Here is a 20,853-nt window from a genome sequence, read left to right on the forward strand (position 1 = left end):
GAAAAGAGAAACATCTAATGTTAGACTGAACTGACTTTATTGTAGCTTTCAACTGAAAACCATGCTTACAGTTTATATGAGAGGTATCTAATATATATGTTACCGCTCTTAATAGCTCCTGAAGATCAGTTACCTTCTATATCACTACTTTTTGGATATTCTAATATGGAACTAATATCTGCACAGCAAGAATGAGAATGAAATGTCAGATGTATTTGTCTGTTTGGGAAGAAATTTTTTTTTTTTTTTTTTTTTTTCTTAGAGACAGAGTTTCGCTCTTGTTGCCCAGGCTGGAGCACAATGGTGCAATCTCGGCTCACCACAACCTCTGCCTCCCAGGTTCAAGTGATTCTCCTGCCTCAGCCTCCTGAGTAACTGGGATTACAGGCATATACCACCACACCCAGCTAATTTTGTATTGTTAGTAGAGATGGGGTTTCTCCATGTTGGTCAGGTTGGTCTTGAACTCCTGACCTCCGGTAATCTGCCTGCCTCGGCCTCCCAAAGTGCTGGGATTACAGGCATGAGCTATTAGGCCGGCCAAGAAATTCCATTTTTATGAAGTGTCTTTGTCAGTTTCTAGTGCGTCATGGGTGTTGCTTCTAGAGCCCTGACACATCTGTCCATGGCAGTATGGTATTGTTCTGCAAAGTCATGGAATAAGCTAGACTAAAAACATATTACCAATTAGTAGTTTTTGCTCAAGTTAGTCATCTAAAGGCAGATTTTTAGAAAAATTCCCAATTTAATTGAGAAAATAGTATTAAGGATCCTTGAGATGGCATCCAGGTGCATTGCATGGGATACAAAATGCCAAAGTTGTGCTTGGTATTATAGGAATGAATGTTAAAGGACTTTGAATAAACTATTTGAGAATTTTTAACATTTCTATTTGACTCTTTTAAAAATAGTTTCCATTTCCCTGCTGAAATTCTCCCATCTTTTTGTGCATATGGTCTGCTTTTTCCACTTGGTCATTGATATATTAATCATAGTTATTTTAAAGTCTCTGCATGATAGCTCCTTCATGTGGGCCATCTTGGTGTCTGTGCATGTTGAATGTTGACTTCTTGACATAATTCTTGACAGTGGGCTGTGTTTCTGCTTTTTTGGTCTTAGTTTTTTTATTGAATGTTGGACATTCTAGCATACAAAAGTCACTTACTTATTTGAAGACAACCAGAATGCTTTTGTGAAGATAAAAGCACATATTCTTAGTTGTTTTCATGTTTCAGTTTGGTGGGATGGGGATGGGGATGGGGGTAGGTAGAGGAGGAGGGATATAAGTATGAAATTAAAGAACTTGTTTGTATTTTACATCTGCATTGTCCAGTTAGTCATGTGTAACTATTAAAATTAAAATGAAGTAAATATTCGGTTCCTTAGTTTAATTAAACACATTCCAAGTGCTGAATAGCCACACATGGCCAGTGGTTACCATACTGATTGGATGGTGCAGATATAGAACATTCCCGGCCAGGCACGGTGGCTCACGCCTATAATCCCAGCACTTTGGGAGGCCAAGGCGGGTGGATCACAAGGTCAAGAGATCGAGACCATCCTGGTCAACATGGTGAAACCCTGTCTCTACTAAAAATACAAAAAAAATTAGCTGGGCATGGTGGCGTGCGCCTGTAGTCCCAGCTACTCGGGAGGCTGAGGCAGGAGAATTGCTTGAACCCAGAAGGCAGAGGTTGCGGTGAGCCGAGATTGCGCCATTGCACTCCAGCCTGGGTAACGAGCGGAACTCCGACTCAAAAAAAAAAAAAAAAAAAAAAAAGAACATTCCCATCATCACAGAAAGTTCCTTTGGGCAGTAGTGACCCAGATCATAGTATATTTAAGTCTGTTGGCTAGTAAATTTATTTAAACAAATCATCCTGTTTGAAAATTATTAAGGTACATCAAATTAGGGTGACTGACTAACCAACCAGCCTTCCTTGCTTAGCTTTGAAAATTCAAGATGACAGGCTTTCTTTTCCCTTCCCTTCTGTGAAGGTGTGGTATGTATATCAAATCTGTCTTTTCCTTTGTTACTCTGAGGCATTTCTGACACTTTTTAGGACCATGTATATATATGTATATATATTTTAGTGGTATTTTGCAGATTTGACTGTTTAAACTAGACACTGAATTTTTTAATATAATTAAGCATAAGATTATCATCTAGTTCTACCTTTTTAACTTAAAAGTTGCTTTGAAATTACTGTCTATATCTGTATAAAGTTAGTGTAACAATCTGGTAACAAAAGATGTATGACATCTGATTAAATAGTACATTCAAGCATCTTACAAAGATAGATATTCTTAAAGTGTGTGTTTTGAGGACCTCAGAGGGTCCCCAAAAGCCTTTCAGAGGGGTCTATAAATGATGATGCATAGATGCTGGTGCCTTAGTATGAATCTTCATTTCCACATGCTTGCAGGGGGAGGAAGCCACTTTCATTAAGAATGTCCTAGATGAAACAGAGAAAATTATTAATTTTATTAAATTGTGACTTTGACTATACTTTAAATATTTTATGTAAAGAATGGGAGACTACATACTGCAGTACAGTGGTTGTTCTGAGAAAAAGTGCTTGTGTGATTGTATGAATTTTGAGCTAATTCTTACTTTTCCCCATAGAACACTATTTTCACTTGAAAAAATGACTGACAAACTATGGTTAGACTTTGGTATTTGACAGACATTTTCTCAGAAATGAGTGAAGATTGTCACTTCAAGGAAAATGACTGACAGTATTTCTTACCAATAATGAAATTTGAGCTTTGAAGTGAAAATTAAAATTTTGGAAAGTTGGTATCTACCGCCATGTCTTTGATGATAACTTCCCAATACTTAAAAAGGCTTCTGATGAGATAGGTGGTACTATCTCATCAGAGATGTATTTTTTTAAATATTGTATAATGAAATCAACATTGGGAAGATCTACATAACTCAGAGAATCGGTATTTTCCAAATGACCAATGTGTGATGTTATGAAATGTATATGGAAAAGATCCATTCAAAGTAGAAGATAGACCAGTGGGTTTTATTGGAATAGAGTACAAAAAATTCGTTGATCGTTTCAGAAAATAACACTTAACAACGGATTTCATTGCAGAAGCAGATATGAGAATCCAGCTGTCTTCTATTAAGCAAGGCTCTAAAGAGACTTGTAAAAATGTAAAAACAGTGACACTCCTCTTACTAAATTTTGTTTTGGTAAATAGTTATTTTTCATAAAAATATGTTAAGATGCGATGAGTTTGTTATTGTCATTTTAAAATGAATTAATACATATTTTTAGAACCTAGTTTTAATTTCTATTATGGTAAATACAGATACAACCTGCATGTAAACAAAAAGCTTTTTGGAATCTTGTTATTTTTAGGAGTGTAAATGTTTCCAGAGACCAAAATGTTGGCGAGAATCACAGGAATAAAACTGACTATAAGATACATTGTTAGGGAAAGTGCAGATGTGTGTGATTATATCTTAGCATTTGTGTATAAAGAGCTATAAATGGGACATTTATTTTCTAGTATAGGCATAAAGTTCTTCTGGAAGGATATAAAAACTAACTAAGTATTGGTTGGTTCAGGGAGGAAGGAATGAAAGGAAAACATTTACTCCAAACCCATTTGAACTCATTTGAATTTTAAACCAGATGAATGCATTATTCATTATTTTAAAAATATTCTCACACAGCTATATTACGAAACCCAAGGAATCTAGGTCTGTTATGAAAAATTGGATCAAGTTTGGAGTAATGGTGATGGCAGTGGTGGCCCATCTGGAGTGGCTGCTGCCATGACGCCACTGTAGCAGGGAGGCACGGGTGGGGCTGCATGCTCCATGGAGCCGGCAGGAGCCAGGGACAGGCAGGAGCCTTGCCTCTTCTGAGCTGGGGTGGGAGCTCACTGGGTGCTGCTGCTGCAGCCACCCAGTCCATGGCTGTGGACTCAGGCATCCCTGCATTCTTGGGGGCTCAATAAGGACCCCCTGCCCTCGAAAGCTCAGAAGTACCTGCTCTCACTGCCTAGCTTTTCCCTCCTGTTGTGTCCATTGTGATCTCGGAGCAATGTTGGGGCTGAGTCTAGGTGCTGTCACAGCCTGGCCAGGTATGCGCACACTCAGGGTAGTGCTGAAGCACCAGCCCCCTGCTGCCTTGGCCCCTTTGGACTTTGGGCACTGATGAACATAGAAAGAAAGCCGAGGGGTGCTGAGGGCAGCTTGGCGCTGGCCTGCAGGTGCCCCTTGGCACCTATAGCCTGAGTGCCATGAATGGCTGCAAGAGGCAGACAGGTTCCTGGGTGGAAGAGGGTGGGTTCCTAGTGAGGTCCCACCTTCAAGCCAAGGAGGTTGGGGACCAGGCTGCCAGTCCCACAGACTGGAGTGGGAACTTGTGGTGCCTTTTCAGGCCTGCCCATGGCTGCCCATGGACCAGCTGACACATACTTTCTCCCCTCTGGGCCCATAAAAGCCCTGGGCTTACCCAGAGCTGAACAGATGTTGAGATGACCAGCTGCAGAGAGGAGCCACTCACTTTAGGGCCTGCTCTCTGCTGAGAGCTGCACAGACAATGGGATGACCAGCTGCAGAGAAGAGCTACCCTCTCTGCTAGGAGCTGAACACTTGTGGACACCCTGGCTGTGGAAAGGAACCGTTCCCTGCAGTTTCCTCTGAGCTGTTCTGTTGCTCAATAAAGCTCCTCTTTGTCTTTTGCTTCGTCTGTTGCTCATTCTTCCTGGTAGCAGGACAAGAACTCGGGACCCACTGAATGTCAAGGCTAAAAGAGTTGTAACACAAACAGGGCCGAGACATGCCACTTTTTCGTCACATTGCAGGTAAAGAAAAGGAAAGAAGAGCTGTGGCCCTTTGGGAAGGCTAGACTAGGAGCTCCCTGAGCTGGGGCTGTGACTCCCTCTTTGGGGCCTGTGGTTCCTGGAGTTTTCAAGCTTCTGGGTGCCACCATGTTTCCTGTTGCCAGCTGTGGAAGCTGCTTGTGGTGTCCCTGGTCTGGCCACAGCCTTGCAGAGAGCTGGCATCTGTGCCAGCACCTGGAGCTGCCTGCCTGTTAGAGCAGCCAGCATGTCTGTGCTTAGTGGCTAAACTCCATGTTCGCTCACACACCCCTTGCCATTCTATACCTGACTTGCCTTGGCAGGTGTGGGACCCAGGCTGGTAGCGTGAGTCCAGCGCAGCCAGCCAGGCCAAGTGGGCGAAATGAGCCCAGTGGGCTGAGCAAAACTTGGGCAAAGGTACCACTGGCCACAGAGGTTTCTGGCTAGAAAACGACACTCTAAAGATCCTGTAACCATGGTTATTATTTTTCTGGCAGTTTTTTTCTTGTTTTGTTTGGGGAAAAAGCAGAGCTTGCTTGTTTAGGGGTAAAAACTGTAATGCCCGAGCCAAATACTGTCATGTTGAAATAATGTAAATCAAATAGGTAGCAATTTCCCCAGTGGGGCCCAGAGCCTGTTGAACTTACCTTTTAAGGAGAAACCATTTGATGAGGTTTTTAAAAAAATGGCACTTATTTCTAACTTCCTAGTAAGCAGGTTGGGTTTATTTTAGAAGACTCTTAAAATTTACAGTCCTGTCATTTAAAAGGTTTTGAATAAGCGTTACATGAAATGTACTTTTTTACTCAGTAGAAAAAGCCAAGTGTTCTGACATTTGATTCAGTACAGAAAGTACTTTTTAATACTCATAACCTTTAAGACTTCAAGAGTTCTTGAACAAAAAATTCAATTTTATTTATTCTGTCTGCTATTAAATGTACTTTTTGATCAATGTTCATAGTTTTAACTTTTGGATAAAGTGATCTTTTGTGAAAAGAGAACTTTTTTTTTTTTTGAGATCGAGTCTTGCTCTGTTGCCATGCTGGAGTGCAGTGGTGCGATCTTGGCTCACTGCAACCTCTACCTCTTGGGTCAAAGCGAGTCTACTGCCTCAGCCTCCCGAGTAGCTAGGACTACAGGCACATGCCACCATGCCAGCTAATTTTTGTATTTTTAGTACACAGGGTTTCACCATGTTGGCTAGGATGGTCTCAATCTCTTGATCTTGTGATCCACCCGTCTCAGCCTCCCAAAGTGCTGGGATTACAGGTGTGAGCCACCGTACCCAGCTGAGCATTATTTTAATGCAACAGCTTTTAAGATTTTTTTACACATAATACTTCTATATTTATTTCTTTGAATGCTGAAATATCACTTTTAGAGTTATTCGAAACAGTTTAGAGAGAGATATTACATATGATTCTGTTCATTAGTTATAGTTAAAAGTTTGCCTATGACATGGAACCATTTTTTCCAAGTTCTTTAGTGAACAAAGAATGCTTTAAAAAATGTTATTAGGCTGGGAGCGGTGGCTCATGGCTATAATCCCAGCACTTTGGGAGGCTGAACTGGGTGGATCACTTGAGGTCAGGAGTTTAAGACCAGCCTGGCCAACATGGTGAAACCCTGTTGCTACTAAAAATACAAAAATTAGTTGGGTGTGGTTGCGCACACCTGTAATCCCAGTTACTGGGAGGCTGAGACAAGGGAATCACTTGAACCGGGAAGGCAGAAGTTGCAGTGAGCCCAGATGACACCATTGCACTCCAGCATGGGTGACAGAGTGAGACTCCATCTCAAAAACAAAGAAACAAAAATGTTGTTGGATTTTTTTTGAAGCATTAGACAAATGAGTAGTTAATTCAGAAAGGAGTTTACTTATTAGTTGCATATATATGCATGTGTAATACTGAACATTTTCAAAATATACAATATTTTCTTTGATTTCATCACATCTTGGAAGTAGCACAGCTAGTATTTTTCCTATTTTGGATGTATGGACATTGAAATTTAGAGGGCAAAATGAATTTCTTAATGTCATATAGCCTTGTTAATTAAGAATTTAAACAATGCTAAGTTAGATTTAGAGTCAAAATTTAGAATTAACGAGATTTCTTGCAAAACAATGCATTCTGTATCTATCTGTATGTTCCAGGCGCTGTGGTCAGCACTGGAGATGCACAGATAAGACACAAATCTTGCCCTCAGAGGCCTGAAGGTAGTGGCAGAGACTACTCAGTGAGGGAAGTAGTGCAGTGGTGCCCCACTGAAGAGTCATGTAATTCAGACAGTTTTGAAGGAATGGCTAGGAGAAGTTAGCCAGCATAGTGGGTGTGAAGAGAGATGGTCAGGTAGAAAGAACAGTCAGGGAGGTCATATGTCTTTTGGGAAGTGCTAGTATTTCTATTGTCAGTTCTCTTGTGTGCTGCCTGTGACAACGAGCAGACTGTGCAGCCAGAGGTAGACACTTGTGCCCTACACTGAGAAGTGTGTAAAAAGGTTTCAGGGTGCCAAAGCGGAATTTAAGTATATGTAGAAGGCCTTGGATTGATCATGGTTGGAGTTGGAGTTCTTGGGTTTATTCACTGTGGAATTGTAGACAAGTGACTCTTTCTGAGCCCCCATCACCTCATCTGTAAAATAGAAATGACATTCGATTTATAGGCAGTTAAGAGGACTAAGAAAAAGAAATGGGCTAGGTGTGGTGCCTCACCACCTATATTCCCAGCCCTTTTTGAGGCTGAGGCAGAAGGGTTGCTTGAGCTCAGGAATTTAAGACCAGCCTGGGCAATATAGCAGGACCCCATCTCTACCAAAAACAAAAACGAAAAACAAATTAGCCAGGCCTAGTGCTGCATACCTGTAGTCCCAGCTACTTGGGAGGCGGCTGAGGTAGGAGGATCAGTTGAGCCTGAGAGGCTGAGGCTGCGATGAGCTGTAATCATGGTACTGTACTCCAGCCTAGATGACAGCAAGACCTATCTCAAAAATGTACCAAAAAAAAAAAAAAAAAAAGTAAATAAAAGCGCTTAGCATCCACCAAACTTGTAACTACTCAGTAATGGAAGATTAATTAGAAGTAAAGGCAATTCTTTACGCGTATATAAGATTCTAAGTAGAACTGAAATATGAATCTTATTTGAAAATAGTATCAAAATATTTAAACATTTCTGAAACAGCTTAGTTGAAGTGGTCTTATAATTTCATGTTTTAAAATTTAAAATTTAGGAATCCTTCTGTGTGGCATTTCTTAATATCCATATTTGAAAACAAGACTTTATGTGTAAGATGTGGTTGATAGGCTGTGGGGCTGCTACAAGTTCTTGTGTAGAATCAGTTTTGTTTGCATTGTGTTTTGTACCACACTCATCCCCCAACACTGACCCAGAAATGAATTCTTAGTTGGAAGACCTGGATGTGTCATTTGCTAACAGTCTAATCTTAGACAAATTACTGGCTATTTAGGTCTTTCTTTAGTGTTAAAATGGGACCTAACTAATTTAGCTTTAGGTATAGAGTAGAATAGAATGAAATCGTGCATGGGTGCACTTTTGTAAAACACAGTGTCTTCGGTTGGGCTGCCACAACAAAATACAGTTGACCCTTGAGCAACACGGGTTTGAACTGCGTAGGTCCACTTATCCACAGATTTTCTCCAACCCCTGACACAGCAAGACCAACCCTTTTCCCACCGTGGAGATGAGGATGAAAATCTTTATGATGATATACTTCCACTTAAGGAATAGTAAATATATTTTTTCTTCTTGACGATCCTAATATTTTCTTTGCTCCAGCTTACTTTATTGTAAGAATACAGTATAAATGATACATGTAATATGTAGAATGTGTTAATTGACTGTTAATGTTATCAGTGAGACTTCTGGTCAACAGTAGGCTATTGGTTGTTAAATTTGGGGGGGAGGGGAAAGTTATACAAAGATTTTTTGACTGTGTTTTGAGTGTTGGCTCCCCTAACCCTCTGATTTTTCAAGGGTCAACTGTAACATAGACTGCTTGGCTTAAACAAATTTGTTTATCATGGTTCTGGAAGCTATGAAGTCCAAGACAAAGGTGCTTCCTATTCGGTTCCGGGTGAGGGCCCTTTGGGTTTGTAAATGGCTGCCTTCTCACTGCAGTCCTCACATGGCCTTTTTTTCTGAGCCATGTGGGAGGAACAAGAGCCTGAACATTCTGATGTTTCTTCTTTTAAGGACACTAATCCTATAGCATCAGGGCTCTACCCTTATGACTTCATGTAGCCTTAATTACTTCCTTATTCCTAATATGGCATTACTAGGGGTTTCGGGCTTCATATGAATTTTGGAGGAACACAGTCTATATTCAGTCTATAACATATAAAAAAGTTGGAAGTATTCTCTTTTGATGGTTTTAATTTGGTATTTTGTAAAAGTGAGTTAATAGAGGCATGTATTTTACTACTCTACAGAGCTGTAGGTATACATGGGTCATTTGCATCAATGCTTTCTAACCTATATTTATAATTGATTAGCTACAGAAGTGGTTTACAACCAAGTTAGTATAGAAATCAGAATATGACTGTGCCTAAGGTAATTATAAATTTCATCAGCCATTCTAATAGTACATTAAGCCTATACCACTTACTTGAATATCCTCTCAACTGATTCCAGGTTCAAATATAGTTTGGTTTCTATATGGAATATCTATGTAATTCAGTAATAGTTTTTAAAAATATGTTTTTATCTTTGAGTGCATCTTTTTCTTTGAGACAAAGTCTCACTCTTTTGCCCAGGCTGTAGTGCAGTGGTGTGATCTCGGCTCACTGAACCCTCTGCCTCCAGGTTCAAGTGATTCTCTTGCCTGAGACTCCCAAGTGGCTGGGATTACAGGTGCCCACCACCACACCTGGCTAACTTTTATATTTTTAGTAGAGATGGGGTTTCACCATGTTGGCCATGCTGGTCTTGAACTCCTGACCTCAAGTGATCTGCCCATCTCAGCCTCCCAAAAGGATTACAGATGTGAGCCACCATGCCCAGCCTGAGTGCACCTTTTTATTCAGTAAGAGAGCAAACCTTTTAATTAACGTGTTAAGGTTACACAGCTTTTGAATATGGCTAAACCTCAGTTTTACGTAGCAGATTTTGGAACAAAGGGAGTCTTTTTTGCTGTTGCTGTTGTTGTTGTGAATCAGTGTGAGTTTTGAATTCCTTCTGTTTGTATTTTAGATTGTGGTGGAAGGTCTTTCCCTGGTTTCCCAGAATGATCACACTTCTGTTCTTTCTCACAGGCCAGCCCTCCAGATCTCTATATTGAAAGATTTAATATAGCTCTTGGACAATATATGGGAGCATTGCAGAGCATTGTGCCTCTTTTCATATATATGGTAAGTTAGAGCCCCTTCCTCCCCAAATACCTAGGTGTATTTGTCGGAGCACAAATAGATGCAAAGTTAAGCATGTTGTTTTCTTTTACTACGTTTGTGTTAGAAATGGAAATTAAATTATGTCAGTCATGTTTGATAGTTGTTGACATACAAGAACTTTAGTTATTTCCCCTTTTTCTCCTTTGAAATTCCGTAAGTAACAATTGCTGAATAGACAAGTAGGCATTAAGATGAGTAGTCACCCACATGAGTACTTATTTTATTTCTGCCATGTGGAAGGCACTGTGTTTCGTTCTAGAAAAATAAAGATATATAAGATTTCTTGTCCTCAGAAAGTAAAATGCTAATAAGCAAGTCATTCCATAAAAAAGTAGAACAGTAAAACATTGCTGCCATTCTGATGATCTATTTGGAGAGTTATGCTGTGAGTATAATCTGTAGATTGTGACTTTGTAGATCAGCTTCCTCCCTGTTTTAAATATACAGAGCCATAGAGTCTTAATGTTAGTACTCCTGTTGAATGGAGGAGCCCTTAGAAACCATGATCCCAAGTTCGTATTTATTAGACTAGTGAATGGGATGTTCAGGTTGATCCTACTTTCTGTGGCATATAGGTTGCTGTATGTGGATAGCAGTCTTAAAAAGGACTTACTCTCCATAAAATGCACTTAACAAAAACAAAACACAACTACCCCTACCTCTAATTTAGAAGGAACTTTCCAAAAGAGTACTTTATGGTTTTCATTCACACTTATTTCTTGGTTACTGACAACAATTTTAAAAGTTAATATTAGTTTTGTAGTCAACATAATTCCAGAAAAACTAGATTTTACTAAGAAAGAAATGTATAAAAAGACTTTTCTTTTGGTTTAAGTGCCAGAACTCCTTTATGAATCATGAAACTAAGGAAAAATATTATTGATGGCACTAGGAGTAAGTGCGTCTAGGTTAGTGGAATGAACTTTTTGAGAAGAATCCGTAAACCTGGGAGGTAGCTACATTGTATCATTTTGGTGAAATCCTATCATGGGCTACTCATCAGTAGTGTATGTTAACTCTTACACTGATAGAGCAAACATTTTATTTCCATGCCTGCAGACTCCTTATTCTTGCTGTTTTAAAGTTTTCAGTGGAGACCAGATATGTAAGTGGAGCTGAAGGACAGGGCTTACTTGTGGATAAAGGAGTTAAGGGTGGGCGAAGAGGTTTCCTGATTTGCATGCCAGCCATTTTAATGGCATTTACCAGTTAAGCATATTGGCTAGGTGCATTAGTAATAAAAACAAAAGTCTAATTTATCATAATTTAGAGTCAAAAGGTAAATGGCAAATTTACTTAAAAATATAGATTAAGTCAGGAAAGTGATTTACGCTTTTCTGCATTGCCATTGTTGCTTTCTAAAACTTTATGGTAGGATCTTGGGGTTTAAGAAGCCTGTGTCAATTAAGAATAAATGAACTTCAAATTTACTTTTTCAGCTAGCAGAATTCAAATAAAGGATCTTAGATTGCAAAGCTTAACTATAGCTTTTCTTATAGATTAAGAGCTTGAATTTGCTTTGTAGTTACTTTTGAAAATTTGTTTTTTATTGTCCAGAAGATAGAAATTCTTTGAACTTTGGTACTGCTTTGTTGGAAAAGTATATTATTTAAAGAAAATAGTTTGAAGTATTAACCTACTAGTGCCATCATTAGCCAAGTTTCCTTTGACAACACAGAAACGAATTTTTAAAAACATTTCTTGTCAAAATTAGTGTCTTCTTAGAAGTCTGTCTATATGAATATCAAGAAATTGTCATTAAACTAGAAAATAAATCGTATCTAAGGTCTTGTTGAAAGACACAGAGGTCAAATAAAGATATATTTTTGCTTACAAGTTTGGAATTTAACATTATTGTACCTGAGACAAAGTTGAAAAGAGGTAGAATAATTTGAGTTTCTGAGTACTTCTGAAGTTTTCATACTGTTCCTTTTTAATGTTTCTAGTTACTTATATAGAAAGGGTATATTAAAATGTTGTGCATTCAGGTCTTAAATGTCAGTAGGACAATATACCAGGAGAGAAAAGCACTATAAGTGCAGAAAATTTTTTTGGGGAGTTAAACAGTTATATTATTTTTTGTTCTTGAATATAAACTACAGAGTCTCAAAGAGATGGCTAATTTATTTCAAAGACTTTAAGGTATACTGCCAGATCAATTTTTGCTTTAAATTTTGATTTAAAAATTTGAATTGTGAAAATAGCTGAAATTTTTATTAAATTTTCACTAGATATTTATTTCCAAAGGGGAAAATATTTAGAAATGAAATGCACAAGACAGCTAACTTAATCTCTTCTGATAAAATTTATGTAGGAAAAAAATAAGAAGAATGAACTTCAAACTTAACTCTGAATTTCAGCTAGCAGAAATCACATATGAGGCCTTTCTGATGCAGGATTTTTCTTCTTGGTCACTTTTCAAGCCAGGGACCCCTGGCCAGCAATGCCCCACCTGGGCCTTGCTCAGCTACACTGGTGTATCTCAGCTAACCTGTGTTATAGTTTGTAGCCGCGATCTTGTACTGCGCCCAAGAAGAATGAGAATGTGCTGAACCTTGGAGGGTGAGGAGGGTAGAGAAGAATTTTATTGAGCAATGAAACAGCTTTCAGTGGAGAGAGGTTGCAGGGGTGGTGTGGCTGGGTAGGTCTGGGGCCTTTTGTGGCCTCGGAATGTGGAGTGCATGCTGATTGGTTTGTGAATATGTAAGAAAGGTTAAAGCGAAGACACCACTCAAAGATGGGCTCAACAGTGTAGAAAACCAATTAGGAAAGGGTAGGTATATGTAAAATAGGTGAAGGGTGGGGATCAGTCAGAGGGTAGTGTGCCAAACAGGAAGACAAGTTCTCAGTCCCATCCAAAGATTTAACTTTTAGCTTGGCTTTCAGGCTTTAAACTATCTTCGGCTTGGAGGTTGGGTTTCACCAGAGACCCACCCCTAGGGTTTTGGCTGCCTCCTGTTGCTATCACTACCTGATATTAAAATGAATGAGAAGGGTACGATAATTAATAATGTTTGTCATTGGTGGCAGGGATAGATAGATCAAAGTAACAGAGCCCAGAAATAAGCTGAAGTAAATGTAGAAGTTTAATAAGAAAGGTGACATTTCAGATCAATAAGGAAGGAGTAGATTATTCCACACCTAGTGTTAGGACAACTGGTAGTTATTTGGGAGTTGAGCGTGAGGGAGTCCGATTACTGCCTTCTCTAAAAATGTGTGTGTGTGTGTGTGTGTGTGTGTGTGTGTGTGTGTGTGTGTGTGTGTGTGTGTAGAGATGGGATCTCGCTATGTTATCCAGGCTGGTCTCTAACATCCGTCTACCTTAGCCTCCCAAAGTGCTAGAATTATAGGCATAAGCCTAAATAGGCGTGAGCACCTAGCCACTACCTTATTCTTTATAAAATACTCTAAATGGAATAAGTTTTAAAAAATGAAATGTTTGCTAACTGTTATAGGAGAAATCATGCATAGTCTTAGAGTGAAAAAAGGCCTTTCTCAATGAGACCCAAATCTAGAAGTTATGAAAGAAAATACTAGACTATGACAATACAAAATTTTGGAAACCTTTGTGTAGTAAAATACCATAAGCCAAAAGTAAATGGGAAAAAAGACAAAAGTTTGCTTTCCTTGATAATCAGCTTTCATGAATTGGAAAAAGATAACCTTATTTTTCTGTTGAAAAATGGACAAAGCATACCAACAGACAGTTCCCAGGAAAAAATTATAAACATGAAAATATACCCAATATCATCATTTAAGAAATAAAAATAAAATAACTTATTTTAGTGAAACTGGAAAGATTTGATCAATATTCAGTTCTGGTGAATCTGTAGAGAAACAAGCTCCTCACTCTTTTGGTAGAAATGTAAATCGTAAAGCCTCTTTGGCATTATTGTTAAGAGTTTACAATGCAAAAAGTTGACTCAAGAATTGTACCTCTAGAAATTTATTATACAAATAAACTCATACATACATATATATATATATATATATAAATTACGCAGGTTTAAAAATAGCAGAACATTGAGGAACGTTTGTATTCTCATCAGTAGGTGACTATTTAAATAATTTATGGAAGACAGAAAAATATGCAATTAAAAGCAACACAACTCGGTTTTTTTAGAGAAGAATTTTCCAGGATACATTATTAGATGAAAAAGCAAGGTAATGCAGTGTTTAATATTTTCTCACTAGTTTTAGGAGGAAAAAAAGCACATCCATGTATATGCAAGGAACATCTTAGAAAGAATATACCAAAGTTTTCCCTGTGTAGAATCAGACCTTTTGGGAATGAGTTAGAAGGTCTGTATTGAGAAACTTTTTATTGCATACTGTTTTGCATGCTTTCTATTTTTTAACCATGTGCATCTTATTTTTGTATATTTTTTAAAGAGACAAAAAAACTTGTGTTAAGAATTAAATGGCTGGGCGTAGTGGCTCACATCTGTGATCTCAGCTACTCAGGAAGCTGAAGTGGGAGGCCAGGCGTTTGAGACCTGCCTAGGCAATATAGTGAGACCCTATCTCTAAAAAAAAATTGTTTTTAATCAAATTCAGAGAGAATTAGCAACTTGTTAGCATTCCTGTATGTGCTTTCTACTCTTCTGCATCGAGTTAACTCTTAAATATGAAAAAATTCTCTTTTGACTTGCCAGTAATTCTAGTCAGGATTTCACCTGCAAGAAACAGAAAACATGATTCAAAATGATTTAAGTAAATAAGGAAAAGTATTGTCTCTTGTAAGAAAACTCCAGAAATAAGGCTGTGTCCAGGGTTGGTTGAATCTGTGGTTCAGCAGCATTACTAAGGACTTGGTTTTTGGTCTCTTTGCTGTCCATAACATCTGTTTCATCCTGTTCCCCTTATCGTTATAAGATGACTGCTAGAGATTTTTTTCTCATGCCAGGGTTTCTCTAAGTCTGCTTGGGCTATCTTGAGTGTCTACCTCTGAACCAAAGGTGGTCCCCAGGGAGTGCCAGAAGCTGAAAGACTTAGACTAATCAGTGAAATCGAGTGTGTGCTGGGGAGTCAGCTAGTGCATGTCCACAGCCTTTCAATCCAGATCATTGGGGTGGGGTACTCTTCATTAGCGTTTCTCCATGTTGTCTTTAGATGATGTATTTTTAAAGGGTGTTGCACACAGTGTGGTTCTACAGTGCTTGCACTTCCCTGTCTAGTTAATGTTGGGTATCTCCTAGTGTTCTTTTGGAGATGTATGGTTCAAAACAATTTTTTTGTTGTTTTCAACCCCATGCCAGAAAGACAAGTAACTAATAGCTGCAGGGCTTTTATTGTTGGATGTTGAGTTTTTCTGTTTTAATTGCTGCCTTTATACATGGTTTTCTAAAATAATATTTAGTGCTCCAGTTTATTAGACTAATCATTTCCCCAATTAATACACAAAAAATATTTTATTTTGTTTTTCAGAATAAGTTTTACATCGAAACCAAGCTTAACAGAGACTTAAAAGATGACCTTATAAAGCTGTTTACGGAACATGTTGCAGAAAAGCACATTTACAGCCTAATGCGTAAGTAATTCAACTTACAGGGGTGAGATAAGACTAGCAATGATCTTTCCTTTTTCTTTTTTTGGTCTGAGAGTATTGTCATGTTAACCCCAATGTTAACATCTTCTGAACCAGATAGCAGGAAGTGTTGAAGCCCACCCGAGACACTGCAGAATTAAAAATGGGACTTGAAGGATCACCCGGTGAACAGCTTTACCAGGTCATTGGACAGTGCTCTTGTGTCTGCCCTGGTAACTTGTTGCCACCACCACCGCCTTTTTTTTTCCTGACAGTGGGGAAAGTATTATTAGGAAGTTCACTTATAACTTTACTACCAGTAACTCTAGAAGGAGTACCGTGTTATTTCTTTAAAATGGAAGTACAGAATCCTCTCTGATTTTTACTCTTTAGTGCAGAAATCCTTCTCTAGTATGGTTCTGTCATGTAGTCTCCATTTTAGGCAAACTTCGCCTCTTGTGATCCTGAGTTTTCTCTCCTGTGAATTAGGATTTGTAAAATATTTAATGTGGCTGTATAGATTATTAAGAACATTAAGCTCAGTTAGTTTCTTCTCTCCATTCTTGAGTCCTCTTCACAGTAGGTGGCATCTCATCCTACCTTTCCTGAAAGAATATACTTCTCTAGGTGGAGTTAGGAAGTCCCTGTAACCTAATGTCTCAGCAGCCTTTTAGCTCATATCTTATGCAGATATCACTTTTTTGAATGTGGCGTATATTTGGGTTGGCAGTATGTATTTTTGCTTTCCTATTAGTCATAATTAGTGTCTACGACAATGAACTTTTACCAGAATTTACAGAAGAATCGTTCTAAGCTTGACCATAAACTTTTTTTTTCATTTTTGATGTTAAATTAAGTGAAGGAATTATCGAGCATGGGGCTAGTTTAGAAAGGCAGGTTTTTTTTTGCAAAGCATAGTGTAGTTGAAGATAATATACATTTCATTATTATGTTCCCAAGAGATTCCAGAATCAGAAAAGAGGCCTAGAATCTTGGGAATACAACGTGCTTTTTTTTAAGGCTGGTAGATGTTTGTAAACATCTTTAAACATTGTCTCATGAGGTATTCCAGGTATTATAACCACTTAAGTATTTCCTGATACTGACATTATCTTTTTGCTTTCATGACAAAATAGAACATTTTGAAATCTTGTTAAAGTTCTATAGAGAAGTGCTACCATTTGGTAGAAAAAGCCTGTCTACTTTGTAAATATGTTTTTATATGTGCCAGTACTTTTGAAACTAATTTTGTTAGACATACGCAAAGAGAATATAGTAGTCCAGATCTGGTGAGAGAAAACATAGTAATATTGTCTGGTTTTCAATAAAAATTACACTTAAAGGTGGATATACCTTTTTATTTCCAAGTGAACAGAAAAGGCCCTTAAGCTTTTGTAAACTGGACAAAACTGAGTTTATCAGATATTTATTGAGCAATTATCAGGCATTGGGATACAAAAAGTGATGACTGGCCTCATTGGTTTGAGCTTCAGAACAACAAGGGACAATGTTTAACAGTATTATGTGGATCATCATCAAAAGGTTTTTAAACACATGCACTGCTTATATGTGGTAGAACCTACGCTTTACAAATATTTAACCCTATAGGATAAGGTTAAATAAGTTTTATAGATGGAGAAACAGAGACAAAGAGAGATTAAAATTTAAACCAGAATAGCACAGCTATTAATGTCTTGTTTCTACTTACACAGTTTTATGTCACCCCTTTACTGTAGCAAAACAAATAATTAGGTTCAATTTCTGTAATTTTCTACAATCTGATCAGTAATTTCCTTCCTGTGGCTTCAGATAGATCTGGAAAGCTGGTGTTCCGTTTATTGGTGTATAACAAATTATTCAAAAACATAGTGGCTTAAAACAGTAACAGTCTTTTATTTTGCTCTGCAGTTTGGGAGGGCTTGGTGGGGTAGTTTATCACTGCTCTGCTCAGCATTGGCTGATGTGGCTCAGCTGGCGGCTGGGGCTTTCAGTGTAACTCATTCACATGGCTGGCAAGTTGGTGCTAGCCTTTGGTTCCTCTGTCTTTCCTTCATGAGTGAGTATCTCAAGATACACGAAATGAAAACTGCTGGTTTCTTAGGTCCTGGGTTCAGAAACTGGCACAGTGCAACTTTTGCTGTATTCTGCTGGGTGAGTGATTACAGATCCCAAATTCCAGGAGAGAGGAATGTATCCCATCTCTTGATAGGAGGCATGTCAGAAGAATTTAGGAGCCATGTCTTAAAACCAGTACAAAAATATAAAATAATAAAGAATCTGTTCTTGAGTGCCCCATATTATTCATTATTAGTATGTTTCTTGAATGAAGACAGTGACTTCTTACTGGAGATAAAGCTAGTTTTCTGTTGGCTCAATGGTATAATCATTTTTATACATATTTGCTTATAAAATAGCTTGTTTTTTGGCTGGTAGTAAAATTATTTTCCTTTGAAATTATTTGAATTAAACTGAAAGCTACAGAACTACTAGGATCTATTGTTAAGGTATTTACATAGTGTGTTGGTGATTCTGATCAAATGTAACAATAAATGTGTAGTATAGGATTAATTAATGGTAAAAATTTCCTGGGAAAAGATAGTGTGTTGACTTTTGCAGTTGAAGAGTTATAGTTCAGTTTGCATAATGTTTTAAATAATTACGTTTTAGTTAATTTTCTTAGGCAATTCTGCCTTTTAGTTCAAAGCATTGTAGTTTGAAATTTTTTGAAGCCAAGAATATTTTCAGTTTTGATTTTAAGAATTGCTTTTCGGCCAGGCATGGTGGCTCACGCCTGTAATCCCAGCACTTTGGGAGGCTGAGGCAGGTGGATCATGAGGTCAAGAGATTGAGACCATTCTGGCCAACATAGTGAAACCCTGTCTCTACTAAAAATAAAAAATTAGCTGGGCTTGGTGGCATGTGCCTGTAGTCCCAACTGCTCGGGCGGCTGAGGCAGGAGAATTGCTTGAACCCAGGGGGCAGAGGTTGCAGTGAGCTGAGATCATGCCACTGCACTCCAGCCTGGGCGACAGAGTGAGACTCCGTCTTAAAAAAAAAAAAAAAAAAAAAGCAAAAAAGAACTGCTTTTCAAATTAATGAAGGAGAGAATCCTCTGAGCAAGTGTACAGCACTGAAATACTTGAAAGAGCAGAGGAGCTTGGTTCTGGTCTCAATTCACGTATCAAAAATGTGTGTGACTTTCAGCAAGACACTTAACCTGTCTAGACTTTAATGTTACAATCTGGAAAGAAGGAGATTAGGATTAGAAGTGATCTAGTGTTTAAACTATATGGTTTATTGATGTCTGTGGGATGACTGTTGCATATAAATAAGCATTTTGGTATTGGTATGAAGTAGAGTACAGAATTTAGAGTGAAACACAAGTTTTTGAACCTCTTTTGCCTCTAGTTTAGCTCTGTGACTTCAGATGAATTAGTCAGTGAGGGATTTTTGTTTTGTTTTAGCCTTAGTTTCCTTACCTGTTAACAATATAAAGGTAGATGATAAAGCTCGTGAGAATTAAACATATGTGAAGTACCTAGCACTTGCTAAATATATAGTACTCTTTCCTCTCTCAAGTTACCACCCCCAAACTGCCATTTCTTTTTCCTTAAAAGGGGAGATTAACTAGAAATTCTTTTAAGTTTTAAATACTGTTTTTCTAAAAAGAGTTTAAGTAGAGATTTTAGTGAAATGTTACACCTTCTCAATTCTAATTATCTTGTTATTTAATGTAATCATTTAAAATTTGTTTCAAATTAATTTGTGTACATTTTATGTGTATATCTTTGTATTTATCATTTCTTCATAGCTCTCAAATTTGACATAGGTGATTACAATTATGGTAGGAGTTGTTTGCAAATGTATATACTTGACCACATAACGAGTATGTGGTTGAATATGAAGAGTTGGTGGGAGCAAGGCTAATTGGAGGCCAAAATGATTGATGAAAAAGTTAGGAAGATGGATTAATAGATAGCTTGGATGATGGATACATGTTGAAATTAGAGAGAACCTTATGAGTATAAGAAACTCTGAAAACCTAACAGAGTTTAGAATTTAGAATTTAGTTTTGTTTTTTTTTTTTGGTTTTTTTTTTTTTTGAGACGGAGTCTTGCTCTGTCACCAGGCTGGTGCCATCTCAGCTCACTGCAACCTCCACCTCCTGGGTTCATGTGATTCTCCTGCCTCAGCCTCCTAGCTGGGGCTATGGGTGCAGACCACTACACCTGGCTAATTTTTGTGTTTTTAGTAGAAATGGGGTTTCCCCATGTTGGCCAGGCTGGTCTCAATCTCTTGACCTCATGATCTACCTGCCTTGGCCTCCCAAAGTGCTGGGATTACAGGTGTGAGCCACCGCGCCCAGCTAGAATTTCGATTTTTAAACATTGCATAAAGCAACATGATTTTATGAAATGCTTAGCATTTGTCCTTGCCAAACTTTTCCAACCCGTGGCCTGTGAGCCCCATGCAGCCCAGTACGGCTTTGAATGCTGCCCAACACAAATTTGTAAACTTTCTTAAAACAAGTTTTTTTGCAATTTTTTTTTAAGCTCATCAGCTGTCGTTAGTGTTAGTGTATTTTATGTGTGGCCCAAGACAGTTCTTCCTGTGTGGCCCAGGGAAGCCAAAAGATTGGACACCCCTGGTGGTCTATGCCATTCAAAATTGTAACTATCTACTGATGATAAAACTGGAAGGATAAACTTGAACAGTGCATCTCTGATGGCCTTCATCAGTATATTCAAACATAACTCACATTGTATGTTTGAGACTATAAAATCTTCATTGGCCTAGTAGGATGGCATTTCCCTTTTTGGAAAGCCATGGACGGAACAAAATCAGTTTATATATGATGTTACAAAAGCCTGGCTTAGAGTAAAATCATACCATGTGTTTTTTTGTTGTTACTGGCAAATGTAGGTCTTTGAGATAAATTAAAAATGAATCATTTTAGGTCAGTAGTATCTGTTCACTAATCAATGGAATTCAGTTGTATTTGTTAGTGATCTAATCTAGAGAATTATTCCTACTCATTAAAAACTTAAAAAATGTTTGTGTGGCAGTAGATAACCTAAAAGAAAACTGACTGTTG

At 38.1% G+C, this 20,853-nt stretch overlaps 1 protein-coding gene across 1 annotated transcript in view; it reads left to right on the forward strand.

Moving 5' to 3' along the window:
* The window catches only part of CACUL1 (CDK2 associated cullin domain 1), a 67,810-nt gene that overhangs the window by 30,761 nt on the left and 16,196 nt on the right, over positions 1-20,853 (forward strand). The window contains exons 4-5 of the mRNA XM_012448054.2: positions 10,097-10,192; positions 15,659-15,761. Of these exons, the coding sequence (XP_012303477.1) occupies positions 10,097-10,192; positions 15,659-15,761 (199 nt within the window). The remainder of the gene's footprint in view (positions 1-10,096; positions 10,193-15,658; positions 15,762-20,853) is intronic.

The sequence above is a fragment of the Aotus nancymaae genome, unplaced genomic scaffold (genome assembly GCF_030222135.1).
Source record: "Aotus nancymaae isolate 86718 unplaced genomic scaffold, 86718_ANA_hifiasm-v0.15.2.pri h1tg000010l, whole genome shotgun sequence".
NCBI lineage: Eukaryota > Metazoa > Chordata > Mammalia > Primates > Aotidae > Aotus > Aotus nancymaae.